Source organism: Ochotona princeps, chromosome 27 (genome assembly GCF_030435755.1).
Source record: "Ochotona princeps isolate mOchPri1 chromosome 27, mOchPri1.hap1, whole genome shotgun sequence".
Classification (NCBI taxonomy): domain Eukaryota; kingdom Metazoa; phylum Chordata; class Mammalia; order Lagomorpha; family Ochotonidae; genus Ochotona; species Ochotona princeps.
Window position 1 is genome coordinate 27,224,024 of NC_080858.1, and position 24,396 is coordinate 27,248,419.

At 42.1% G+C, this 24,396-nt stretch overlaps 1 protein-coding gene across 2 annotated transcripts in view; it reads left to right on the top strand.

Moving 5' to 3' along the window:
* The window catches only part of ARID2 (AT-rich interaction domain 2), a 96,159-nt gene that overhangs the window by 59,093 nt on the left and 12,670 nt on the right, over nt 1-24,396 (top strand). The window contains exons 6-15 of one of the 2 annotated variants that reach the window (XM_058655888.1): nt 2,518-2,585; nt 8,815-8,881; nt 8,976-9,226; nt 9,495-9,591; nt 9,671-9,880; nt 11,626-11,793; nt 15,047-15,128; nt 17,248-17,382; nt 17,949-18,145; nt 18,328-21,155. In XM_058655888.1, the coding sequence (XP_058511871.1) occupies nt 2,518-2,585; nt 8,815-8,881; nt 8,976-9,226; nt 9,495-9,591; nt 9,671-9,880; nt 11,626-11,793; nt 15,047-15,128; nt 17,248-17,382; nt 17,949-18,145; nt 18,328-21,155 (4,103 nt within the window). The remainder of the gene's footprint in view (nt 1-2,517; nt 2,586-8,814; nt 8,882-8,975; nt 9,227-9,494; nt 9,592-9,670; nt 9,881-11,625; nt 11,794-15,046; nt 15,129-17,247; nt 17,383-17,948; nt 18,146-18,327; nt 21,156-24,396) is intronic. The other variant, XM_058655889.1, reaches the window with a different exon arrangement.

The window sequence follows — 24,396 nt, forward strand, 5'->3', positions numbered from 1 at the left end:
GTTGATATGCACTTATTGTTTGCTTTCCAACATTCCTCATTCAAGTTGCAGTGTGACCATTTTCCTTCCCTGGAGTACATCCTCTTAAAACCAAAGTTGCTGATAAATATTGAATTTAATTCTTACAACAGAACATAGGCTGTGAGAGAATTTGTTTTTAGAGTTTATATCTTTTTGATTTTTTAATCTTTATATAGCAAACTTTTTGCTGTTAAATTCACTTTCTCTGCAACTTTAATTACCCAGCTTGCTTTTCAAATTTGGTGTGTTTTCGTGATAGGGTTCTTTGAAACGTACCATGAATGTACTTTGTATAAAAACTATCTTCATATCAGTTTAAACAAAGATAAAAATAAGTTTCTTTCCCTGCCTGAAACTATTCTTGGTACTAGGAAGATTTTTAAAAAAAAAAAATCACTGTTTGGGGGGCCCGGCATGATAGCCTACTGGCTGGATCCTCACCTTGCACCCGCCTGGATCCCGTGTGGCACTGGTTCATGTCCTGGCTACTCCACTTCCCGTCCAGCTCCCTGTTTGTGGCCTGGAAGGGCAGCGGAAGAGAGACTAAAGGCCTTGGGACCCTGCACCCATGTGGGAGACCTGGAAGAAGCTCCTGACTTCGGATTGGCTCAGTTCCAGCCATTGTGGCCACTTGTGGTATTGGCTAGCTGAATGAAGATGTTTCTCTCTGTTTCTCCTTCTTTCTGTATATCTGCCTTTCCAGTACATAAATTGATTTTTTTTTAATCGCTCTGTTTCAGTTTATAACTGAGGATTTAGGTTAGTTGGGTTTCTATCTCACTTTTAGATTCCGTATTCCTTATATTTTATTTTGCTCTTTGAAATATAGCTTTCCACCTGTGTTTTTTTCCAAATAAGATGGAGTTGGAATTGTTCCCCAGTTTTTAAAAAGTCTTAAAGGAAAGATGTTGGAAAGATGATTTATTCTGCAATCCCAGCAGTTTTACTGAAATCTTGGCCTGCGCACAGCCGAGTCTTGTGCTGTAAATAACCAGTTCGGGTCCCCTAGGGCGTCACATTTTCAAACACAGTTTAGCTTTAAGCACTGCATAGGTAGTTTTTGTTTTCTTTTTAAGGAATAAGTAATTATGCTGTACACTAATCCATATCACTAAAATTAAGTGCTACTGGCAGAATGTAGTTCTGTTTTCCAGCAGACTTAAACGAAGTTTAGATGTCTCAGAGTACGTATGGACTCATGGCGACCCGACTAAAACGCAGGGTTTACATCATGAATGTCTCTCAGCGGGGGGTGAGGTGTGGGCTTTTGAGAGGTTTTCATTTATTTGTGGGCATGGTTTTTTTTTTTTTTTTTTTTTTTTTTTTTTTTTGTATCTTAGGAGGTTTATTCCAACGGAGCAGGAACAGCAAGAAAGAGAGGGAGAGAGGAGAGGGGGATAAGAGATAAGAGCAGGATAAGAGCGGGCATGGGGTTTTAACTAGAAAGAAGTTGTAGTTGTCACTTCCTTTGCAAAATATGGAGCGTTTGCATGTTTGTTGTGCTTGAAATATAATACAGATTTCCGTGTGACAAAATAATAAACTGTTTTGCCCAGGGAAATTTGTTTGTTTTTTAAATGTAAAATATTTTTCAGGACAAACAAAACTTTGACTATTTAGTAGTGCATGGGTTTCGTTTTTCTGGCTGAACCTGCCATTTACATGTAGGCTTTGTATTTTATGAGGTGCCCTTTCTGGTCAGTGTAAATGGTTTTGGTATCAAGTTTTCACATGTTTTCTTCCTATCATTTCCTCCCAACCCCATATCAGCACTGAAATGGTCAGTAAATGTATAAAATGCTTCTGTTCCTTGGCCTTGAACATTTTCTTCCAATAAAAATTTTCATTCTAATTTAAGTACTTTGGAAACTGTTTTACTCAGTGTCAAGAAAATATTAGGTCCATATTTAAAGGTGGCTAGTATCACATCCCTTTCAGCTGGGCTGTGGTTGGCTCTGGCCTAAAGGCATGCAGGGGACAAGAATGCCAACCATGCGTCCCTCTCTGGTGGGGATGGCGGGCCACCTGTGGGGCGGGAGAGACCGGCACCAAGGAAACCCTCTGGAACAGACCGCTAGGCTTCAGAAGGTATCCATGTTGTCTTGTCAGCAACCTTGTCAAGAGAACGCTTTTAAACTTGGGAATTTCCCTCAAGGTCACATTAGGCATTAGACATGTGAGTTGCACAATTATCTGCAAACTTTGTGTATAACAGCAGTTTGAATTTTAATATTCTGTAGTTATTATTTTAGCAATTTTTGTTTCCTAATGCTCCATGTGACTATTGTACTTGTGGTTTGTGGAGGCATGCATTTTGTTTAAGTGCTATAATTTTAAGAAGAGTACTTCAAAAGTGATTACCATGTCTTTGTCATTTACTGTAAAACAATCTCCAGTACACAAGCTGTATTAAAATGTTGGTTTTACTGTTACATATTAGTAAGTTATTTGAAAGAATGAATTAAGTGTTACTGAACACACTTTGTATTCTTCTAGCTTTAGGATCCTTTTCCACTGTGTTTGGAGAAGAATGGAAAGAGAAGACGGATAGAGATTTTGTGAAGGTAACTCACATAAGATGTGGAGCTGCTGAAGTTGTATGTAGCTGAGCCACCAGTCCCTTCCTGCCCATGGTGCCTACACATGCAGTTAGCGTTAGCGTAATATGTAAAGTACCTATTTACAAGTTGTCAGGAATTTGAGTAAAATGTCTTCTAGAAGGTCTGATGAACTCTGTTCTAATTTCTGACTTTGATAAATCTATATTAGTAGCAGTAAATAATGAGATGCTCTGTTACTAACTCAAGGTCTTGATAGTGGACTTCAGGAGGATTCTGTTTGTTTAAAAACATTGTCAACTGTGCAGCGAAGAAAGGAGTGTGAGTTCGCATCCGTTCTCAGCCCACACAGAGCCTCTGGCTGTGAGAGACCAGTGTGTGTGATCAGAGGACAGCTATTTGTGGATATGTTTTTGAAATATGTGAAGAAGCTTCAAAATAACACAAAGAGGGTATTTCATACCTTCCTCTTGGCCAATTTTTTTAGCTTTTAAATAACTGCAGGGAACGTTACTATTGCAGGATGTGGTCTGTTATTAGTCGTAGAACATAAATACCAAGCCTCGTTCTGTGAAAATGATGATACCGGAGTGACACTGAAGTTCTGTTTAACAGTAGTTACCAAAACACCTCTTCCGGGTCCTCCACGCGGGTGCAGGGTCCCAAAACTTTGGGCCGTCCTTGACTGCTTTCCCAAAACACCACATGTTAGATACGTTACAAATTTGTATTAAAAGAGACTAGTTTCAAGAAATTGTATATATCAACTAATAGTAAATTTTTTCCGGTGGCCTTTTGCTTACAGATACATGAAATTAGGATTTATGCCATATTAGTTTAATATAGATTAAATTGTAAACTTTTGAAAATATAAAGTTGCCTTCAGTGAATTGTACTGTAGTCAAGAAGCTAAAATGATGTCTTAAACGTTACTGGTCTATAGGTTTAACTGCTAATGATAAAATTCTGGTAATAAAAGGATTTCAGCTGCTATAAAATTGTCTTAAGGAGTGAAACAGGAAATTTTAGTACCTTTACTATAAATTAGAATGATTTGTTCAATTCTTTTCTGTTTCCTCCTTTTTAAAACTTTATTTAAATTTAATTTTGTAATGTTCTTCACACAGGTGACGGGATGGGGATTTCGGACCCTGTGGGCCACCTGCAGGGTGGGAGAGGGCTGGGAGAGTGTGGGCCTTGGAGGGGAAGCCTGTTCTGGGGAGTGTTCCTGGAGTGGTAGGTGGGTGACACCCACAGAGCATGGGCCATGGCCCTAAGCTGGCCGTGTGCTGGACGCCGCTCCGAGCTTCCCCAGTGAATCTTACTGCTTACTGCTGGCTGCAGGTTCTCCCGTGCACGGCTCTAAGTCACATGCTGTTACAAGGATCAGATGTTTGAATGCTTAGAAAACCCTTGTATACTTGGTTCCTGATACTCTTTCACTGAGAAATTTTTCTTTACTGAAAAAGAAATGAGATTATAGTTTGACATTCAACATCATTGGCTTCTATAAAAATAATTTTATATGATATACTATGTAATTTTGGTCACATTCTATCATGTAAAGTTTTATTTCTATCCCCTAAAAGAATTAAGAGTTAATATGAACTAGATATTAAACACATTGCTTTGTTGTCCTCACCATTTTTCTTTGTACAGAAGAAACTGCTTATTGTACTACACTTGATCTTAGCCAAAAGGCCGAGAAGCGATTGAAACTGCTTATTGTAAAGTAGTTGAACCATGTAGAAATCTAAAATGTCTCATTCAGGGATGTCTACATTTATTTTATTTTGTTAAACTGTTTAAATGACTAGGTAGACTGTTCAGAAAGAGAAAGAAAAAGAATTTCATCATTTTATAAAACTAACGCATATCGATTTTACAAAAGCCAAGAATTAGAAGCACTAGCAGTCGCATTCTTGCGTAAGTAAGGAGTGAATGTCCTGGTGTGCTTCGCTCTGTGCTGTGTGTGTGTGAGTTAATGGGAACGCATGTGTTCCAGCTGCTGTGCAACCTGCCCCTTACACCTCCTGTGATTGTGAGCTTTGCTTCTCAGATTTCATATTATAGGTATCCTATTATTAATGTAAACACACATAATCAGAAATTTGATCTCTTTCTATTTATCATTTTTATAAACCATGCTGAGATAAGTAGAATCAAGGCTACAGGAATAAAATTTGTTTCTCCTTAGGATAAATTTCAAGATGTTAATTTTTAGAGTTCAAGTATATTAAATTTTTAAGATAAGTTTGCCGTCTTAACTAAGTTTTCCAATGTTGTTTTTCATGTTATGTGTATTGAAAATTTCACTCAAAAATGGCTAGGTCTAATGCTGTGTAAAGCATAGCAGCAATTTTTATGATATTTACCTGATGAGTATTAGCTGTCTTATAGAGCTGGGCTGGAGTTCTAGTTCCACTCCCTCCTCTGGTGGGCACCCTGGGAGGCAGGTGGCAGTCAGCTCATCAGCCACCTTCCACCCACATGCCAGTTCCCGCTGAGTTCAGGTTAGCTTTAGGGATATAAACTGCAAGAGGAGAATATTCTTCCCCTCTCTCTTCTTGCATAAATAAAAGTAGAAATTTAAAAATAATTTGCTTAATAGCCTTAAGTCATTTAAATTTCTTTCTTTCTTTCTTTTCTTTCTTTTCTTTCTTTCTTTCTTTTCTTTTCTTTCTTTTCTTTCTTTCCTTTCTTTTTTTCTTTCCTTTCTTTCTTGCTTGCTTGCTTTTTCTTTCTTTCTTTCTTTTCTTTCTGTCTGTCTTGTCTTTTCTTCCTTCCTTCCTTCCTTCCTTCCTTCCTTCCTTCCTTCCTTCCTTCCTTTCTTCCTTTCCTTTCCTTTCCTTTCCTTTCCTTCCTTTCCTTCCTTTCCTTTCTTTCCTTTCTTTCCTTTCTTTCCTTTCTTTCCTTTCTTTCCTTTCTTTCCTTTCTTTCCTTTCTTGACCTTTCATCCATGGCTGATGTCTCTTGTTATGCACATTAATGCTTCGATAACAAATCATTTATTGAGTATTTTCTGTGTGCTGATATACCAGACACTGAGCAAACAAGATCCCCACTTTGAGTGAATTTCTGTTCTTGGGTAACAAGACAGAAAATAAAACATCTTGAGAACTGAGATGATGCATTGGCAGTGGGACGTGTGCCGCCTGTGCTTCCATTGGTTCGAACACACAGGCCTTCCACCACATCGGATGGTCTGGTTTTGCTAGATCTGTGTAATAAGAGGGGACCTTTCTTGCAAAGCAAGGGCTTTTGGGCACAGAAAGTAGCAAATGGAAATGCTCTGAGGTAAACACAGATTTGTGGTGTAGAATGTGTGCTTGTGTGGCAGAATTGTGGAAAGTAGGAAGAGAGAAGTGAGGTGCAGTGGGCAGAAAATTCTGATCGGTGCAAAGAGATATGCTCATGTTATTGTATGTATAAACTGTAAGCTTCAAATTATTAACTGCTGTGACTCACTTAAGTAAATTCTATATTAAATATTAATACATATTTAAGCAAGTAGACGTAGTGTAGAGTTGAATGATTAATTGTAAAGTCAGCGTATCTGGTTACCCAGGTGTGGAAGAGCTTTCCCGCTTCAGTACCCCATCCTTACCGACTCACCCCTTCCTGGGTGTAAACTGTGTGTTGGTAGTGCTTGAACTTCATTCATTCCTACTGCCGTGGACTGTTTCAGGCACTGCAAAAAACATGGGATTTTGTTCTTTCTACTTTAGTTACAGAAAACAGTAGAGATTGTGTTATTCATAGCTTGAAAACCAGCAGCTTTAGTATTAAGCATTTTATGTTTCTATTTTGATATATATATGCACATTTTTCAGTTATATAAAAGATCTACAACTGTAAGTGCTAAGTTGTAGTGTGAATGTGTATGTACACATTTGTGCTGTATTCAGCTTTTGAAAGATTTTTTATTTTTCACAAAGAATTGCAGAGAGAGAAGGAGAGACGAGAGATAGGATCTGTCCACTGATGGACTTCGGGTGGCAGGAGCAGCTGGAGCCAGGAGCCATCTGGGTTTCCACTTGGGTGCTTTTCGCAGGCTGTGGAGCAGCTGGGACTCAGGTGAACACCCATGTGGGATGCTAGGATCACGAGTGGCAGTTTGACCCACTCGGCCACTGTATCAGCCCCATGCATTTAGGTTCAGGAAGTGCCAGAAAACAAATGTTCAGGTGGTGGCATGCTTCTCTCTGTGCAGCAGTCTCACAGTCCCCCACTGTGTGGTATGCATGTGCCTAAGAACATACTGCAGCAGTGAGGGCATTAGCTGAAAACGTACAAAAATACAAAATTAGAATATTCATAGTAACAAAAGTAAAATGCACGAAGATGAGTCGATTGCACACAGTGCTGTTAGCACCTGGGAGAAAGTAGGACCCAAGGTGCAGATATTCAAGGGAGCAAAGATGTCAAATCACACTGTCACCAGATGGGGCGGGGATGAACCTAGTGGATCTGTAGCTGTTAACTTGAAGCACCTGTTTTGCTGGTCATCACAGCCCAATACCTGGAACGGGTCCCAACACCCTGTTCCACAATTAGGCTACACGGAAGCAAGAGTTGGGAAACTCATCCCTACTTCTGAGAGATGCCCTCCTCCATAGAATGCAGGGACTTGAATGGTGTGTTCATCTGGTCATCCTTCCTGCAGGGGAAGACACTTCCCCATGCAGACTATTGTCCCAGCTGCTAATGGTGCGCGTGAGCCGCTTAGGAACCCATAGGGCCACCCACACAGCCTGTTTTTGGTAGAGCCTGGTTGCAATTCTTCTGCCTCACTCCTTCCTGCTGACAAGAAGGGGAAAGGGCTGATGCTGTGAAACCAATTTGTTCTTTTTAGATCTCTGCTTTTTATTTTAATTTTTTAAAAGAGATTTATTTATTTGTTTTGAAGATTTATTTATTTTTATTACAAACTCAGATATACAAAGAGGAGAAGAGATAGAGAGGAAGATCTTCCGTCCAATGATTCACTCCCCAAGTGAGCGCAACGGCTGGTGCTGCGCCAATCCAGGGCCAGGAGCCGGGACCCTGCTCCCAATCTCCCACATGGGTGCAGGGTCCCAAAGCTTTGGGCCGTCCTCGACTGCTTTCCCAGGCCACTAGCAGGGAGCGGGATGGGAAGTGGAGCTGCCGTGATTAGAACCGGCTCCCATATGGGATCCTGGCGCATTCAAGGCGAGGACTTTAGCCGCTAGGCCACGGCGCCGGGCCCAAGAGATTCATTTTTTTAAGAGAGAGAAATATTCTGTCCTTTGGTTTGCCTGCCCAGATGATTTTCCACTGATGACCAGGGCTGAGCCAGGCCAAAGCCAGGTGCCAGAAACTTAACCTGTGTCTCCCGCATGGATCCTTGGTTTGTGAGCTTTCTTCTCGAATGACAGTATACTATAAACTTTTGTTCATTAAACTGCTGTAGGTATAACCCAGAAATTTTGTCATACAGAATTTTCTTCAGGGTATTTTCCAGTTTTCCTTCTGATTCTCCACCTGATTTATGAGTTACATAGAAAGATGCCATGGGTAGGGCCTGGCTCAGTAGCCTCACAACTGAAGTTCTTGCCCTGCATCTGCTGGGATCCCGTATGGGTGCTGGTTTTAGTGATTAAAACCATTTTCAGTTTATGAAATTAATGTTATGTTTGAGTTTATGCCTTCAGCTTTTATTCTTCCTGAATTTTATTTTGGCTTTTTTTTTTTAGATTTATTTTATTTTTATTTTTAAAGTCCTTTAACATTTAATAATTGCTCTTTAAGTTTTATTTCTGTGCAGTTTTTATTTCAGTAACTAGTTTGGTTGAAACCGATTTTGCTCTAGATTGTGGTTTCTAATTATTTTTTATTAAAGTAATTATTTGCTAGATGTTAGTGTTTTCAGAATTGTTGGATTTTGTTCTAACACAAATCCATGCACAGTTTCCGATAGGTGTTGATCAAAGCTCCCCTCTCCGCCTCCCTGCTGCAGCCCGCACTCGGCACACGTGTGCTTCCTTTCATAGGCCTCGTAGAATTCTGTGGCTCCCAGGTGAAGAGCCCTTACTATTTCTGTGTCTTGCCCTCTAGAAAACCAATTATTTATGTCAGATAATTAAATTCATTAGTGTAACAATATTTATGTAAAACAAAAGTAAAAATTATCCTTTTATATGTCTCTGTTCTTAAAGTAACAAGATCATTGTTTTAGTTCATCAGGATCCAATGTGATAATTTCTCATTTCAGTTTTGGAAAGATATTGTTGATGATAACGAAGTACGTGACCTCATTTCGGACAGAAACAAGTCTCATGGTGAGTCACTGCAAGCAAAATTCTTAGATAATTTGGAAGTACCAATAAAATCGTAAAAATACCAATTCACGTACCATTGGGCTTTTCCTTGCAGAAGGCCCACCGGGGGACTGGATTTGGGAGTCCTTGTTCCACCCGCCCCGGAAGCTGGGCATTAACGACATCGAAGGCCAGCGGGTCCTCCAGATCGCAGTGATCCTGCGCAATCTTTCCTTTGAGGAGGGCAACGTGAAGCTCTTGGCAGCTAACCGTACCTGTCTGCGTTTCCTGTTACTCTCAGCACACAGTCATTTTATTTCTTTAAGGCAGTTAGGCCTTGACACATTAGGAAATATTGCAGCTGAGGTAAGCATGTCCGAGTACCTTAAAAATCATCTTTAGATTTGATGATTTCACTTACTTAAAAAATGTTAGAAAATGGCATTTTGCGGTTAATGTATTTACAAAACGTTGTGTAAAAGAATCACACTTTTGTAGAAGAAATATTTACAGTGGTGGCTGTTCTCACAATAAATGCATGTTGTAAAGTTGCAAGACCTTGTCCATTATGGTTAAGGTTGAACTATGCAACTCTGGAGAAGCATGCCTCAATTGTAGTGTTCTTTTTTTACAGCTTTTATTGGACCCTGTTGATTTCAAAACTACTCATCTAATGTTTCATACTGTTACAAAATGCCTGATGTCAAGGGATAGGTTTCTGAAGATGAGGGGTGAGTGCTCCTTGAAGTTTCCCCTTGTCTAAAGTGATCAGCTTCTCCTTTGCTGACAGATCCATCTGTGTGTTTTCAGGCATGGAAATTCTGGGAAATCTTTGCAAAGCAGAGGACAACGGCGTTCTAATCTGTGAATATGTTGATCAAGATTCCTATCGCGAGATCATTTGTCATCTCACTCTGCCAGATGTGCTGCTTGTAATCTCAACACTTGAGGTGCTATACATGCTCACCGAAATGGGAGATGTTGCTTGCACAAAAATCGCAAAAGTAGAAAAGAGTATAGGTAAGACTAGACCAAAAGTAATTTCCTTGTGTTTTTGAGGAAAAGCACTAAAAGTGGACTGTACTATTACCCTAGTTGAGTTTTCTCTTAGTTTGCTCAAACACACTTGCTTGTGTTCTGCCTTGTGCCCGTTTCAGATGAGCGACTCTGGCTGCCTGCCATCCTGTTCATGTGCATAATATTTGATGTTGAGATACTATGAAATTTCACTGCTGTGACACCAGCTTTCTTCTCAGGGCGTTACTGACTACTGCTAAGTAATAAAGCCAAGTTAAATTTGATTTTCTGGAAGTTGCTGGTTGTAGTTCTGCCCTGAAATCATTGAACTTCTACAGGGTTACCACTTTTAAATATCATTAAGCACAGGAGATTAATACTTTTTTCTTGGAGTTTAAATATGACATCTTTCCTGGGAAAAAGTTACTAATATCAGAGTTAATAAAGATTTAGCTTTTAAACTGCTAATGTTGAAAAATTAAGATTTTTTTTTTGCTGTTGTTCATGGTTTCTAAATCTGGCTATCAGTCATAATCACTTGGAAGCTTTTTTTTTTTTTTTTTAAGATTTATTTCGTTTTTATTTGAAAGGCAGATTTATGCAGAAAGAAGGAGAGGCAGAGAGTTCTTCCACCCACTGGTTCACTCCCCAATGGCTTGAGCTGAGCTGGTCCCAAGCCAGGAGTGAGAGTTTCTTACAGGTCTTCCACGTGGCCGCAGGGTCCCTAGGAATTGAGCCAAGCTTTGTTGCTTCCCCAAACTGTAAGCAGTGAGCTGGAGCAGAAGTAAAGCTGCAAGGACACAGACCAGCACCCAAATGGGATGTTGGCACTCCAGGCAGAACCGTAGCGTGCTACACTGGCCATGTAGAGGCTTTGGTTTTTTTTGTTTGTTCATCTGTTTTAATTTATTTTTGTTGAAAGGAAGATTTACAGAAAGAAACATTCCATCCACTGGTTTATATTCCAGGTGGCCGCAGGCCGGAGTCAAGCCAATCCAAAACCAGGAGCCAGGAGTTTCCTCCAGGTCTCCCACGCAGATGCAGGATCGCAAGGCCTTTGGCCATCCTCCACTGTTTCCCAGGCCACAAGGAGGCAGCTGGATGGGAAGTAGAGTCGTCAGGACAGGAACTGGTGCCCATTTGGGATCCCAGTGTATGCCAGGCGAGGACTTCTAAGCTACTGTGCTGGGCCCTACTGATACCTAGCTCTCCTCTGAGCTTTGAAGTCAGTCTTCAGAGTTTAAGTCACAAAATCCTTTTTAAAGATCTGCAGGTAGTTCAGATTTATAATGATTCATGGATTGTTATTTGAGAAGCAATATTCTGTACAACACGTGTTCAGCAGAGAGCAAGAGAGAAAGTGTGTGTGTGTGTGTGTTTTAAGATTTATTTATTTTTGTTGGAAAGGAAGACTTTCAGAGAGGAGAGAGACAGAAAATTCTTCTTTCTGCTGGTTCACTCCCCAAGTAGCTGCAACTGCTGGAACTGAGCCGATCAAGAGCCAGAGATTCCTTCAGATCTCCCAGACAAGTGCAGGTTTACAAGGCTTAGGGCCGTTCTCTGCTGCTTTCCCAGACCACAGGCAGGAATCTTGATGGAAATGGAGAGTGGGGACACAAAAGCAGCACCCGTGTGGGATCCCAGTATGTGCAAGGCGAGGATTTAGCCGCTGAGCCATCGCTCCAGGCCCGTTGGCATTTTTTCTTATACTATTGACTAATGACTATTAATGTTTAAATTTATTTCAGACATGTTAGTGTGTCTGGTTTCTATGGATATTCAGATGTTTGGCCCTGATGCTTTAGCTGCAGTAAAACTCGTAGAACATCCAAGTTCCAGCCATCAAGTTTTGTCTGAAATCAGGCCACAGGCTGCGGAGCACATCCCAACCTCAGCGCCCATCGCTTCTGCCTCCGGTTAGTATTCTGCATTCGCTCTTTGAGTTTGGTTATGGGTGTGGATTAACTGAAATAGTATTTGAGGAAATTGATGGTTTGCAGTAGAATTGGTGAGGAGAGTTCTGAATATGTGCTAGTTTCCTAGACACTTGACAGTCCAGGAACAGGAAGGCAAAATGAGCACAAAGGAAAGGAGTGGGAGGATTAGTTACTCACAATTATAACAAGAAAAGTGCCCCCTGAGGTTTTTATTTGTGACTTTTCTCTCAGAAAATTGACATCTGACTTATGCCAGCTTAGAATTCTTAGCGCGACTAGCAGAGTGCATGTGGATGACATTCTTGGCACCCTCCAATCTCGGACCCAACACCGGAACATCAGGGGTTCAGAGCAGGGACGTGTGCACACAGCCTAGTGTGTGTACCTGCCCCCGTGGGTCCTGTCGGGGCTCCCATGGCCAGAGGTCATTGAACTAAAGTGTCCTATTACAGTACAGACCTTGTGTTGCCCAGACTTTACCTCAGCCCTTTGGCTTCTGTCTCTTAACTCAGAAGTCAGCATTTCTATGTTTAGCACGTGCAGCCTTGTTATGGGGTGTGTTCTCTGCCTTCACTTGGCCCCTCTGCAGCAATCCATCTTGCACTTCCTGGCCCTTGCACTTCTCTCCCACCTCTTGTGGACTCCAGCGTTCTCTTATGGAAAGCTGCTTTTTTCCTCCCCTCTCACTTTGTGGTTCATATAGAGGCTGTGTGGAATGAGTTTCAACTTCCTGCCCTTCACTGGGAGAGCTGCTGTCTGAATTCCTTCCTCTTTCCCTCAACAGAGACGCCTTCTATATCAGTGTTTCCCATCTCCTTGATGGCGTATCATTACACCTCTCTGGATTACTTCAACTAGAACTGAATGTATTCACGTCTTTCTATTCTTCTTACTTACCCCGAAACTCCAACAATCTCATCATTACTCTTTGTCACATCCATCTGCTCACAAAACTTTGCTTCATCTTTCCAAACCCGTGGCTTCTTCAGTTGACACTGCTTGTGATTCAGTTGCAATTCCCTTCGTCTTCACATTCAGTCATGTTCCCCAAATCAGGGACTCTCACCAAGGGTGTGTACTGCAACATGTGTTGATTTCCATGTCGTCCTCAAAGAGTGGGTGGAATAATAGTGTATGTGTATGTAACTTACTTACAGACCTGGATACATGATAATAGGCAAAGCTAGATAAATTTAATTGACAGCCTACTCAGTCAGCTTTCACCTGCAGATAAAAGTGAATGGATATTGGTGAATATTTAGTCAGAATAATAGCTGTTTCTCCACCTTTGCAAAGATATGAAACAGATCGTATGAAACAGATGCCAGCCAAGTAGGTAGTGGGCTTTTTTCCTCAAAAAAGTTCCCAGAGGGCGGTGGAGGAACTGTTAACAGAGTTAGAACATGCAGTAAGTTGTCGGTGAATCTGCTGATTTGAAGAGTATCAGAGGCTGCTTGGGAAGAAGGCTGCTGCTCTTGCCTTGCAATGGCCTTTCACCTGAACAGTACTTCTAATCTCAAACACAGTGAGATTATCTGCCAGTCTAAGATTTGGTTTCATTTAGAGCATTGAGACTTGTGGCTTCTTCATCTGTGTGATGTCTCCTGACAAGCCAGCAAATAGGCTGCTTCGGGCATTGGAACGGCCATGGAGTGAGGAGTTAGGGTAGTGTCACTGGTGACCCTGCTGGTTCCGTGCTGCCCTCTAGGGAGTGGTTGCCAGTAGCCTCTGTTTCCTTGTCCCCTCACTGTCCCCTCATTCCTGTGGCACAGGGAAGTGTTAACACTGTTGTAGGTGGATCGCTAACCCTCCTCTTGATAGTTGAAATAATTGGAAAGGAGATCTTCCCTTGATGTGCAGTAGTTCGCTTCTTAAAATAATTGTGCTTTTTGTATGCAGTGAAGTCTTGGTACAGTCATTCATTTTATTTTTTTTTTTTAAAGAAAGAGGTCTTTTTTTTTTTTTTTAGATTTATTTTATTTTTAATTACAAAGTCAGATATACTGAGAGGAGGAGAGATAGAGAGGAAGTGGAGCTGCTGGGATTAGAACCAGCGGCCATATGGGATCAAGGCGAGGACCTTAGCCACTAGGCCACGTTGCCGAGCCCTAATCGTTCATTTTAAACACAAATTCTGCATCTCTCTTCTCTCTTGAGTTTATATCCCAGGATCCTCACACATTTTTACTGTAACATAAATAATTTGTGAGAGAGTCTTTTATTCATCATTATATCAATATTTTCCAAGTGTGAAGTAGATAATGTTTTAATTTTTTCAATTAATTCCTTAGTCTATACATTAAGTCTTTAAAAATTTTGTTTTTTGCTAAAGTTTTGATCATAAATTCCATTTTTTTAAAAAAACACTCTGGTGGAAGTTTTTAATAATTTTTAAGCAAAAAGTAAAAATTTGAAATGCATTTATTAATGGAATAGATGAAATTTCTCCCAACCCAGATTGTTTGGAAGCTGTTGGTCAGATTGTCTCTGACTGTACCTCATCACTAGAATGAAACTGAGATTAACATCAATTTTACCTGTTCTCTCTACGTATTTATGTAATTTGCAAAATATTGCTCATGCCAACAAATAGATAATTGTTTGCAGTTATTTAGAATTATCCAGAAAATGTTGAACTCATTTCTCTTTTTGGAAGACTTGCTTGTTGGAAAGGCAGGGACTGAGACAGGGAAAGCCCGAGACCCAGGGACTAGGTCCTGATCTCCCACAGAGCTGCCCGGAGCCCAGGTGCGTGGGTCATCTTCCAGCACCTTCCCAGGCCCTGCCAGAGGAGGGCCCGGGCTCGAGCTGCTGCTCCTCACCCCACACGGCCTTCCCTCCAGCTGACTGCTCTTGTTGGCTGGAATCTGGAGCTCATCTTTAGGAGTGTTTGTTGCTGGGTCTTGAGAGACTTGTTTTGTTTTTGGTCCTGGGAAACATGTATGTGAAGGATAGGAACAAGACATTATTATAACTTATCTTGCAGGGAAAATAATGTTGGTATTAAATGAATCATCATTTTATTGTTTAAACAATTCTGACTTGTACAAAAAAAGGTGCAGCATCTGACACAGTGCTTGGGTTAGCCTGTGTTTCCTATGTATTACTTCTTTTTCAACCTTGTGTATTTTCCTGTATTTACGCATCTTCCCCAGCAATAGGCATTTGTGAGTATTACTAGGCCTGCGTGAGGGGCTGTCAGCCACGTAGCTAATTTGCCTTTCCACTTCAGCTTCCAGAGCAGCTGCAACGCAGCATGTCGCTCCACCCCCGGGCATAGTGGAAATAGACAGCGACAAGTTTGCTTGCCAGTGGTAAGTACTGCATTTCTGTGGCGGCTTTGTCCCAGGGAGGTCATGCGGAGAGTTTTGTTATTCTGTATCTCTTTGTAGTTGGAATAGAACATCTTCTATACCTAAAATGGCTAATGTAAAATCCATCACCTATAGTTTAGAGTGATTTTAAAAATATTCATCATAATTAAGATAGCATGTGAGAATATCATTAAATTAAAGCATTTAATTTCTTCCTATAATAAAATTATTTTTTCTCTGTTTAAAAAAGTTTCAGATAACAAAATATTTTTTTTCCAAAATGAATGTTTTGTTAAAATTGAATTATACTGACTTTTAAGAAAATAAAGCCCAGGGTTTTTTTTGTTTATAGTTGACTTTTTCCTTTTTTGTGAGTAGTAAAAGGAAATTAACCAGGTAATGGAATGTTGTGTCTGTATTGCACTAAGTAACTTGACAGTTGTGTTCTGGTGGGAAGATGCAGTGCTTGCGTTGTAGCCGCTTTCTGAAGAACAAGTGCAGAATCGGTTTGATTTGGTTTGCTTCAGCAGTGTTAGTTAGGTCGGCCTTACATTCCTGTTCCTTTTTCCCCTCACTTCTTTTAGAAGAAATTAATAGGCTGAAGTGGAGCGTCACTTTGCAGTGATGGGTTGCCCTGTACCACCCCTTTCCTGGTCCCTCTCTCCCATCCTCTGAGGTCGCTGCCCACCCACCCCTTTCCTGGTCCCTCTCTCCCATCCTCTGAGGTCGCTGCCCACCCACCCCTTTCCCCTGTCACTGTTGCTGTGTACTTTCCAGCTTTCTTTATCCGTAGACTTTTCTACCTTAATTAGGTTTATGGTTGTAAGTATTCAACTAATTGTTTTCCTTTGCATCATATACATTGTTTTCTTACATGTAACGTGTAATATTTTGAAAATGTGTATATTCTGCATTGAAACTACGTTTGAAATCTCAGCAAAAGCACTCTGAAAATTGGAAAGCATATATGTCAAACCAGTGTAAGGTGTGTGTGTCACATAGGCTTGGTCTCACAGATCCCATTTGCACATTTCTGCCAGTTACTGAAGAGGGGGGAGAGCATCATTTTGTAATAATTTCATCACAATTACTTGATTCAGTTAATAAGAAACAGTTGTATGGCCTGTTACATACATATAGTGAGTTCTGGAAAAACTTACTCAAGAGTAATTCGGTCCTCATTCCTATCCTCAAAATGAAAGCTCCTTCAGGAAAGACAGGGGTGGGCATTTGTCTTCAGTGGTCAGTGACGTGTATGGCTGGCTCTATGGCCTTCTGTCCAGCTCCTGCTAGTGCTGGTCCTGGGGGCAGTGCTTGGGTTCCTGGCTTCTGTGTGCTCCGGTCCAGCTGCTGCAGACATCTGGAGAATGAACCTGTGGACGGAAGAGAATTCTTTCTGCTTTTCTGCTTTCTCCCACTTCTTTTTCTTCAACCCCCCCCCCAACAAAATTAAAATAATTGAATCAATAATTTTCTTGTTTTATTTTACATATATATATAGAGAGAGGAGACCACAGTGCTTTAAGAAAAGAAGGAAAGACTTAAGTTTGACATTGTAAAGCTGTAACAAATAGAAATGTTTTGAAATAGAGGAATGGTCATGTGTGCAGCATGGGAAGTGTGATTCTTTCAGGGGAGTAGTTTGAAGCTAGGGTGAAAGTTTCTAAAGGGCTTTGATCTAAGAGCTGAGGAAAGCTTAACCTTAGCTCGGTTTTTCACTGATATTCTTAGGACCAGTGCAGGTAGCTCATATTTAGAAGCTGCTTTTCCATTATGATGATTGTAAGATTTAAAACACAAATATTCACTAAATGAAATGACTTTTTATGCAGTACTTATGAACAATAGACCAAGCCTACTATGCTGGGAGGTGAATATAGTTTTTATGTTTGTTATTAGTGAGATCTTTAGTATGAAAAGAGGTATGGTTAAATAGTTAAATCTCTTGATGGAATCTGTTTGAAAGTTAGCATATAGTTTGCTAACAAATAAGGCAGTGAAATCTAGTTACTGTAAGAATTACTGATTGCTAACTCATTGTCTTCAGGTGGTTTTACTGTGTTTAAGTGTGCGCTTTCCCGTAGTATATCATGTAATGGCTTTATTCTTCTCCTTTTAGGCTAAATGCTCATTTCGAAGTAAATCTAGATTGTTCTGTTTCTCGGGCAGAAATGTATTCTGAGTACCTCTCAACTTGCAGTAAATTAGCTCGTGGCGGAATCTTAACATCAACTGGATTTTATAAATGTCTTAGGTAGGACGCATAGTTTTTAAATATTTCTGTTACATCATGTATTACATCTCTTGCTTTCTAGAGAAATACAAAATATTTATCTAGCATTAGCATTTTTGCTGCTTGAAATTTCATATGGCTGGTTGCATTCCGTGGCGATTTAAACAGAAGATGCTTTTTGAAATCACATCAGATATTTGCAATGGAATGTTAGGAAGCTTATTAAAGAAAGAAATTTAAGTTTGCTTATTTTCCTTTCTACTTTCCTACATGAACAATATAAATTTGAACTGTTTTGATCTTGAATGATAACCCATAATCAGTTCTCCGTAGAACTTTTGGTTTTCCTCTGCAGGAGCTGTTGATTTCAGAGTTCATGAAATAAATGTATTTTTTAATTAGAGATGAGGCAGGACTGTTTAAACCCCAAAACACTGTTACCAGGTAATGGTTTATAAAACCAGAGGATTAGTGTTGTGTTGTATTACCTTGCTTCCTGCTTCTGCACCATCTGCCTGGCAGAAGTCAGAGGGCTCTAGCTGGTGAGCTTGTTGCCCGCCCTGACTGTGCACGTCTGTGCCTTGCAGAACGGTCTTCCCGAATCACAGCGTGAAGAGAGTCGAGGACCCCAGCAGCAGCGGACAGGCCCACATTCACGTGGTGGGCGTCCGCCGGAGGGCCATCCCACTCCCCATTCAGATGTACTACCAGCAGCAGCCCGTGTCTACTCCTGTGGTCCGTGTTGATTCTCTCCCTGATGGGTCCACAGCTCCTACACCTGCAGGTATGGACATTTAACCTCTACACTTGTCCTTATTCTACTCGATTTATTCTGTCATAGGATTTAAAGTTCTTGCATATTAATTTTGTAAAACTCTTTCTCTTACACTAAGTAAAATAAGTCCTTAATTGCAGACTTTCATTCCATTTCATTTGAAATTTTGGCTTTTCTCCCCTTATTTTTAGGAATCCCTCATGGATCACAAACTGTAGGAAACCATTACCAGAGGACTCCTGTTACCAATCAGTCTTCAAATTTGACTGCAACACCAATGTCTTTTCCTGTACAAGGTGTTCATACTGTGGCACAGACTGTTTCAAGAATTCCACCAAATTCTTCAGTTCACACCCACCAGCAGCAAAATACTCCAGTGACTGTCCTTCAGAATAAAGTTCCAGTTCCTTGTGAAGTTGTTAAGGCTGCCGTGATCCAGAACTCCGTGCCCCAGACAGCAGTTCCTACACACCTTGCCCAGAGTTCGGTGGTACAGAATCACAGTGCAGGGCCCCCGCCTGTTCCAGTTGTGAATTCCCAGACGTTGCTTCACCACCCATCTGTAATCCCACAGCCGTCTCCATTGCACACCGTGGCACCAGGACAGATAGCTTCAGGCACCCCCGTTACGGTCATCCAGCAAGCGCTCCCACAGAGTCACATATTTGGCAGAGTACAGAATATACCAGCATGTGCTTCTGCAGTTTCACAGGGTCAGCAGTTGCTCACCACCTCACCCCAACCTGTGCAAACTTCATCCCAGCAGACATCAGTTGGTAGTCAGCCACAAGACACTGTTATCATAGCACCCCCACAGTATGTAACAACTTCCGCATCCAATATTGTCTCAGCAACTTCAGTGCAGAATTTTCAGGTAGCTACGGGACAAATGGTTACTATTGCTGGTGTCCCAAGTCCACAGCCCTCGAGGGTAGGGTTTCAGAACATTGCACCAAAACCTCTCCCTTCTCAGCAAGTTTCATCAACAGTGGTACAGCAGCCTATTCAACAACCACAGCAACCAGCCCAACAAAGTGTGGTGATTGTAAGCCAGCCAGCTCAACAAGGTCAAACGTATGCACCGGCCATTCACCAGATTGTTCTGGCTAATCCCGCAGCTCTTCCGGCTGGTCAGACAGTTCAGCTTACCGGACAACCGAACGTAACTCCATCTTCTTCACCATCACCTGTCCCAGCTACTAATACCCAAGTCCCTACTGCCCCGTCATCCTCCGCCCCTCAGCCACAGGGACCACCCCCTACTGTCAGTCAAATGCTGTCTGTAAAAAGGCAGCAGCAGCAGCAACACTCGCCTGCAGCACAGCAGGTCCAAGTTCAGCAGCCACAGCAAGTACAGGTGCAGGTTCAGCCTCAGCAAGCAAATGCTGGAGTTGGGCAGCCTGCTTCTGGGGAGTCGAGTCTGATAAAACAGCTGCTGCTTCCAAAGCGGGGCCCTTCGACTCCAGGTGGTAAGCTTATTCTCCCGGCCCCACAGATTCCTCCCCCCAACAATGCAAGAGCTCCCAGCCCTCAGGTGGTCTACCAGGTGGCCAACAACCAAGCAGCAGGCTTTGGAGTGCAGGGGCAGACTCCAGCTCAGCAACTGTTGGTTGGGCAGCAGAATGTGCAGCTGGTCCAAAGTGCAATGCCACCCACAGGGGGAGTGCAAACTGTGCCCATCTCGAACTTACAAATATTGCCAGGCCCACTGATCTCCAACAGCCCAGCGACCATTTTCCAAGGGACATCTGGCAACCAGGTAACCATTACAGTTGTGCCAAATACAAGTTTTGCTACTGCAACTGTGAGTCAGGGAAACGCATCTCAGCTCATGGCTCCAGCAGGACTTGCCGTGAGTGGTCCGCAGGCAGGAGTCGGGCTTCAGATGCAGACGCTCCCAGCCGCACAGGCAGCGCCTGCGGGACAACCCTCATGTGCTCCTGCTGCTCCCCCATTCAGAGGCGACAAGATCATTTGCCAGAAGGAGGAGGAAGCCAAGGAAGCAACAGGTTTACATGTTCATGAACGTAAAATTGAAATCATGGAAAACCCATCCTGCCGGCGAGGAAGCACCCACACCAGCAATGGGGATACACAGGAGAGTGAAATGCCAGTGGGAAGTCTGTTGAACGGGAAGAAGTACAGTGACTCAAGTCTACCTCCTTCAAACTCAGGGAAAACTCAGGGTGAGACTCATCAGGGCTCCCTGGTAAGCAATGGGCCATTGATCGATTTAGGTGAGAATGGAGCCTCTGGAAAACAGAACTCAGAGCAGATGGACATACAGGATGTCAAAAGTGATTTGAAAAAACCCATGGTTAATGGAATCTGTGATTTTGATAAAGGGGATGGTTCTCATTTAAGCAAAAACATTCCAAATCACAAAACTTCCAATCATGTAGGGAATGGTGAGATTTCTCCAGTGGAACCACAAGGGGCTTCAGATGGCACTCAGCGTGACAGCGCCAAAGGTGACCAGCTGGAAAGGATTTCCAATGGACCTGTGTTAACTTTGGGGGGGTCGCCATCTGCGAGCAGTTTGCAGGAGTCTTTGAATGTGGCAACACAGCAATCTGGTAGTACTGATTTGCCCAATGGACCTCTAGCTTCAAGTTTGAATTCAGATGTGCCTCAGCAACGCCCAAGTGTAGTTGTCTCACCGCATTCTACAACCTCTGTTATACAGGGGCATCAGATCGTAACAGTTCCCCACTCAGGACCGCGAGTGTCCCATTCTGCCCTGTCAGCTGACATTCGCTCTGCAAATGGCACAGCAGAGTGCAAAACTGCCAAGCGGCCAGCAGAAGACAGTGACAGGGAGACAGTCGCAGGAATTCCAAGTAAGGTCGGAGTTCGAATTGTTACAATCAGCGACCCCAACAACGCTGGCTGCAGTGCCACGATGGTTGCTGTGCCGGCAGGAGCAGATCCAAGCACTGTAGCTAAGGCAGCGATAGAAAGTGCTGCTCAGCAGAAGCAGCAGCATCCCCCGACACATGTACAGAATGTGGTCCCACAGGTAAGTCGTTCCATCCTCGTGTCGGGCTTCCCCCGTAGTTCTTGGGAACTGGGAGGCACGACTGTTATCTCTGCCTGCATCAGCCTTCATTGTCATCACAAACTATTTCCAACTGTTAACTGTATATAGCATGTTGGATCTTTCCCGTTTTGTTGTAGATCCAAATTAGAAATTTTAAATAGCAAACATCTACCATATTTTGGAGAATTTAGAACATCTGTCTTGGTCTCCTTTTTGAGCTTCCTGCAGGGCGCCCGAATGCACCCCCGGCAGTGTGCCGGGTGCATGTCTCTGTGTCTGAGCTGGACACAGAGGTGTTTTTTTGTCCCTTTTAATAGTACCCTTGTGAAAAAGATGAATTCATCGGAACTTCACAGACATGTTCTTGTTGTATTTATGTATTGAATTCATTTCCTTCCTTCTCAAAAAGTTATTACTTGTCGATTCAGTTTGTTTCCAGGTGTTGGGATATTCTTCTGTAATTGTTCAGCTCTTGCTCTGGCGTTGTTTCTGCTACTCCCTCTTTAATGCCTGCAACCTGTGTAAATACGTGACCTTTTAGAACCGAAGCTGCTGGAGAAGGTTCAGTTAGCGCGTGAGGATTTTAAGCCTGTTATCTGCTTTCCCAACGAAACTTGCTCCTCCCGAGGTCCATGGTCACATTTTCCTGCTCTGTCCTCCTCGGTTGCTACCGATTCAGACCCTGCCTGCTAGCACCCTTGGGGGGTGTGGGGAGTGGGGCAGTTGCAGCTTCAGCAGGGGCAGCACGGACGTGGAGAACAGGGGCAGGAAGAGAAGTCTCTTGCCCTGCTGCCCGTATTTCGTCCTGTGCCTGGGTGTGGTTGGACTTGGAGGCCCCATGGGATTTTAATTTATGTGTTGCGTTTCCTGTATCTTTCTCAGAGTAACTGAGTAAGTTCCGTGCGTTCTTTAGTGGATGCTGCATATGTAGTAATAATTAGTAAGTGAGCTATCGGTAGAAGATACTAAATCATTTTTACTCAAATTTCCCCAAGTTGGGTTTTCTACTTAAATACAATTTATTTTTCCATAGTTAAATGGTGTGTATCTATTAAACAGTTGAAACCTTGTTTTTTGTATTTTGCTTATATTTAATGGTTTCTTAGTTCACCTTAATTCTGTACGTGACAGTTCTTCCTCTTAGAGTCCCTCAGTACACTAATAGACCACCAGCTTGCTGTGATCCTGACAGGCCAAGCCACATCAGGGGGAAACTCGACCAGTGTGCCAACGTGGATATAATCAAGAATGAAACCTCAGTAGCAAAGTGTACGTGGCAGTGTTGGCTTCAACCTGTGGGCCTGAGCTGGGGCTTCACACTGAAGAGCTGTCTCATTTAATTCTCACCGCAGCTCTCTTCTGGTTAGGTTTGGTATCACCATTTTTAGAAATGGAGTCTCAAGGAGCTAACTCACCTGAGACTGCCGGCTGATTTGAGGGCTGAGATCAGAACTCATGCCTTTAACCCATTAAGTTCTCCACTGTTCTAAGTGAGCTCTCTAAAGTTTTGGAGGCATATTTTTAAATCTAACATTGATTATTTCAGTTGATGCATTATGGAATACTAGTACTATTAAATAATAGGCTTTTAAATGCAATCCTATAAAATAGCTTTAGTACTTTTTCTGCATGAATCATAGTTTCATGGTGTGTAATTTTGCACTACTGAGTGGTTTTCAGATTGGATTTTGGATTAAGGATGCTCGGCTGGTCGTTTAACTTGAAGCTGAAGCTGCTTTAGGAATTATCTTGGGCAGAACTCGTTTCTTAAGAGTTGAAGTGACAGGCTCACGCTCAAAAAAAAATCTTTGCTTTCCAGTTATTTCTATCACTGTCTTAATTCTGACCTCTAGATGTGTGCCTCCTTGCGATCACACTCAGAGTCGGTCCGGCATGGTCACCCCACAGACGCTCCCCTCCTGCTGGCCTCTGGCACGTTTTCCCACTGGGTCTTTGGCTTCAGTACTCGGTGTCCTGTTGACCTCAGGAAATGCCGTTCTGTAAATGGCCTGTTCAAACATGTAGCCGAATTGAACAGATTTTTCCATTATTTCGAGTGAAATAGATTATTACCTTAAAGCTCTTCTAGAAGTGATTGGAATGTTGTTCTTATTCAGAGGTTTTGAGGTTGAAAGTATACAAATGAAGGACTGAGAAGCCAGCCTGAACTGTCAGCAAGTTACTGTCCCAGATGTTTAGCTCTAACATGCTCTTGAAAAAGATGATAAAGGGAGACAAAATTATAATTCTCCTATTTTAACAAAAAGAACCCTTATTTTTAGCAAAAATAAATAACAGATTATTTTGTATCCTTTATGTAATTTTACATTTCTGATCACCCACTGAGGTTGCTGTGTCTTCTACACTTTTTAAAAAAATATTGTTGTCTGTTCCTCAGTGGATTGTAGCAGGGATACAGAAGACTCATCAAGAACTGTTCATTCCAGAAAACATGCCTGCTACATTTCCACGTTACGGTTAATGACGTGGCAATTCACGGTAAAGCTGTTAGCGGAAAGTAGGCTTTTTTTCCCTGAAAGAAATGATATTACATTCGCATATGGCAGGCTTAGTTTTTAGGATCATTCAGTTGGTGCTTTAGCAAGTACACAGTGTAAAGATCAGGCCATTTGGCCGTGTGTCCATCTCTGCGTTTCAGATCTCACCATCAGTGATCATCAACATTCTGTTTTTGTTTCCTGTCACTGTCAGTTTTACCTTATAGTACTTTATTAAAACAACTCCAAAATATTCTTTTGTTTGTATGCATCGGTATATATCCTTGGACTCTTAAGGAATTTTTGACAGATATATAAGATCACAGTATGAGACTACACCTGAAAGTTTTATTTTTATATATACATAATTATTTAATATATAATATCTAATTATAAATATTTGATTATATATAATTTGTGTGTGTGTGTGTATATATATACATATACACGCATTTGTTTATTGGAAAGACTTAGAGGGAAAGCAGGGGTGGGGGGTAGAGGGAGAGGGAGACATTCCATCTGCTCGTTGATTCCACAATTGGCCCCAACAGCTGCAGTCAGCCCGGTCCAGATTCAGGAGCCACGAGGTTTTTCTCAGTCTCCCCGGGGGTACAGAGGCCCAAGGATTCAGGCCATCCGCCACTGCTGCCCGTAGTGGGAGCCAGGACTGGACCAGTGCCCGTGTCGGATGCCGTCACTGCCAGAGGGGGCTCCACAGCTGC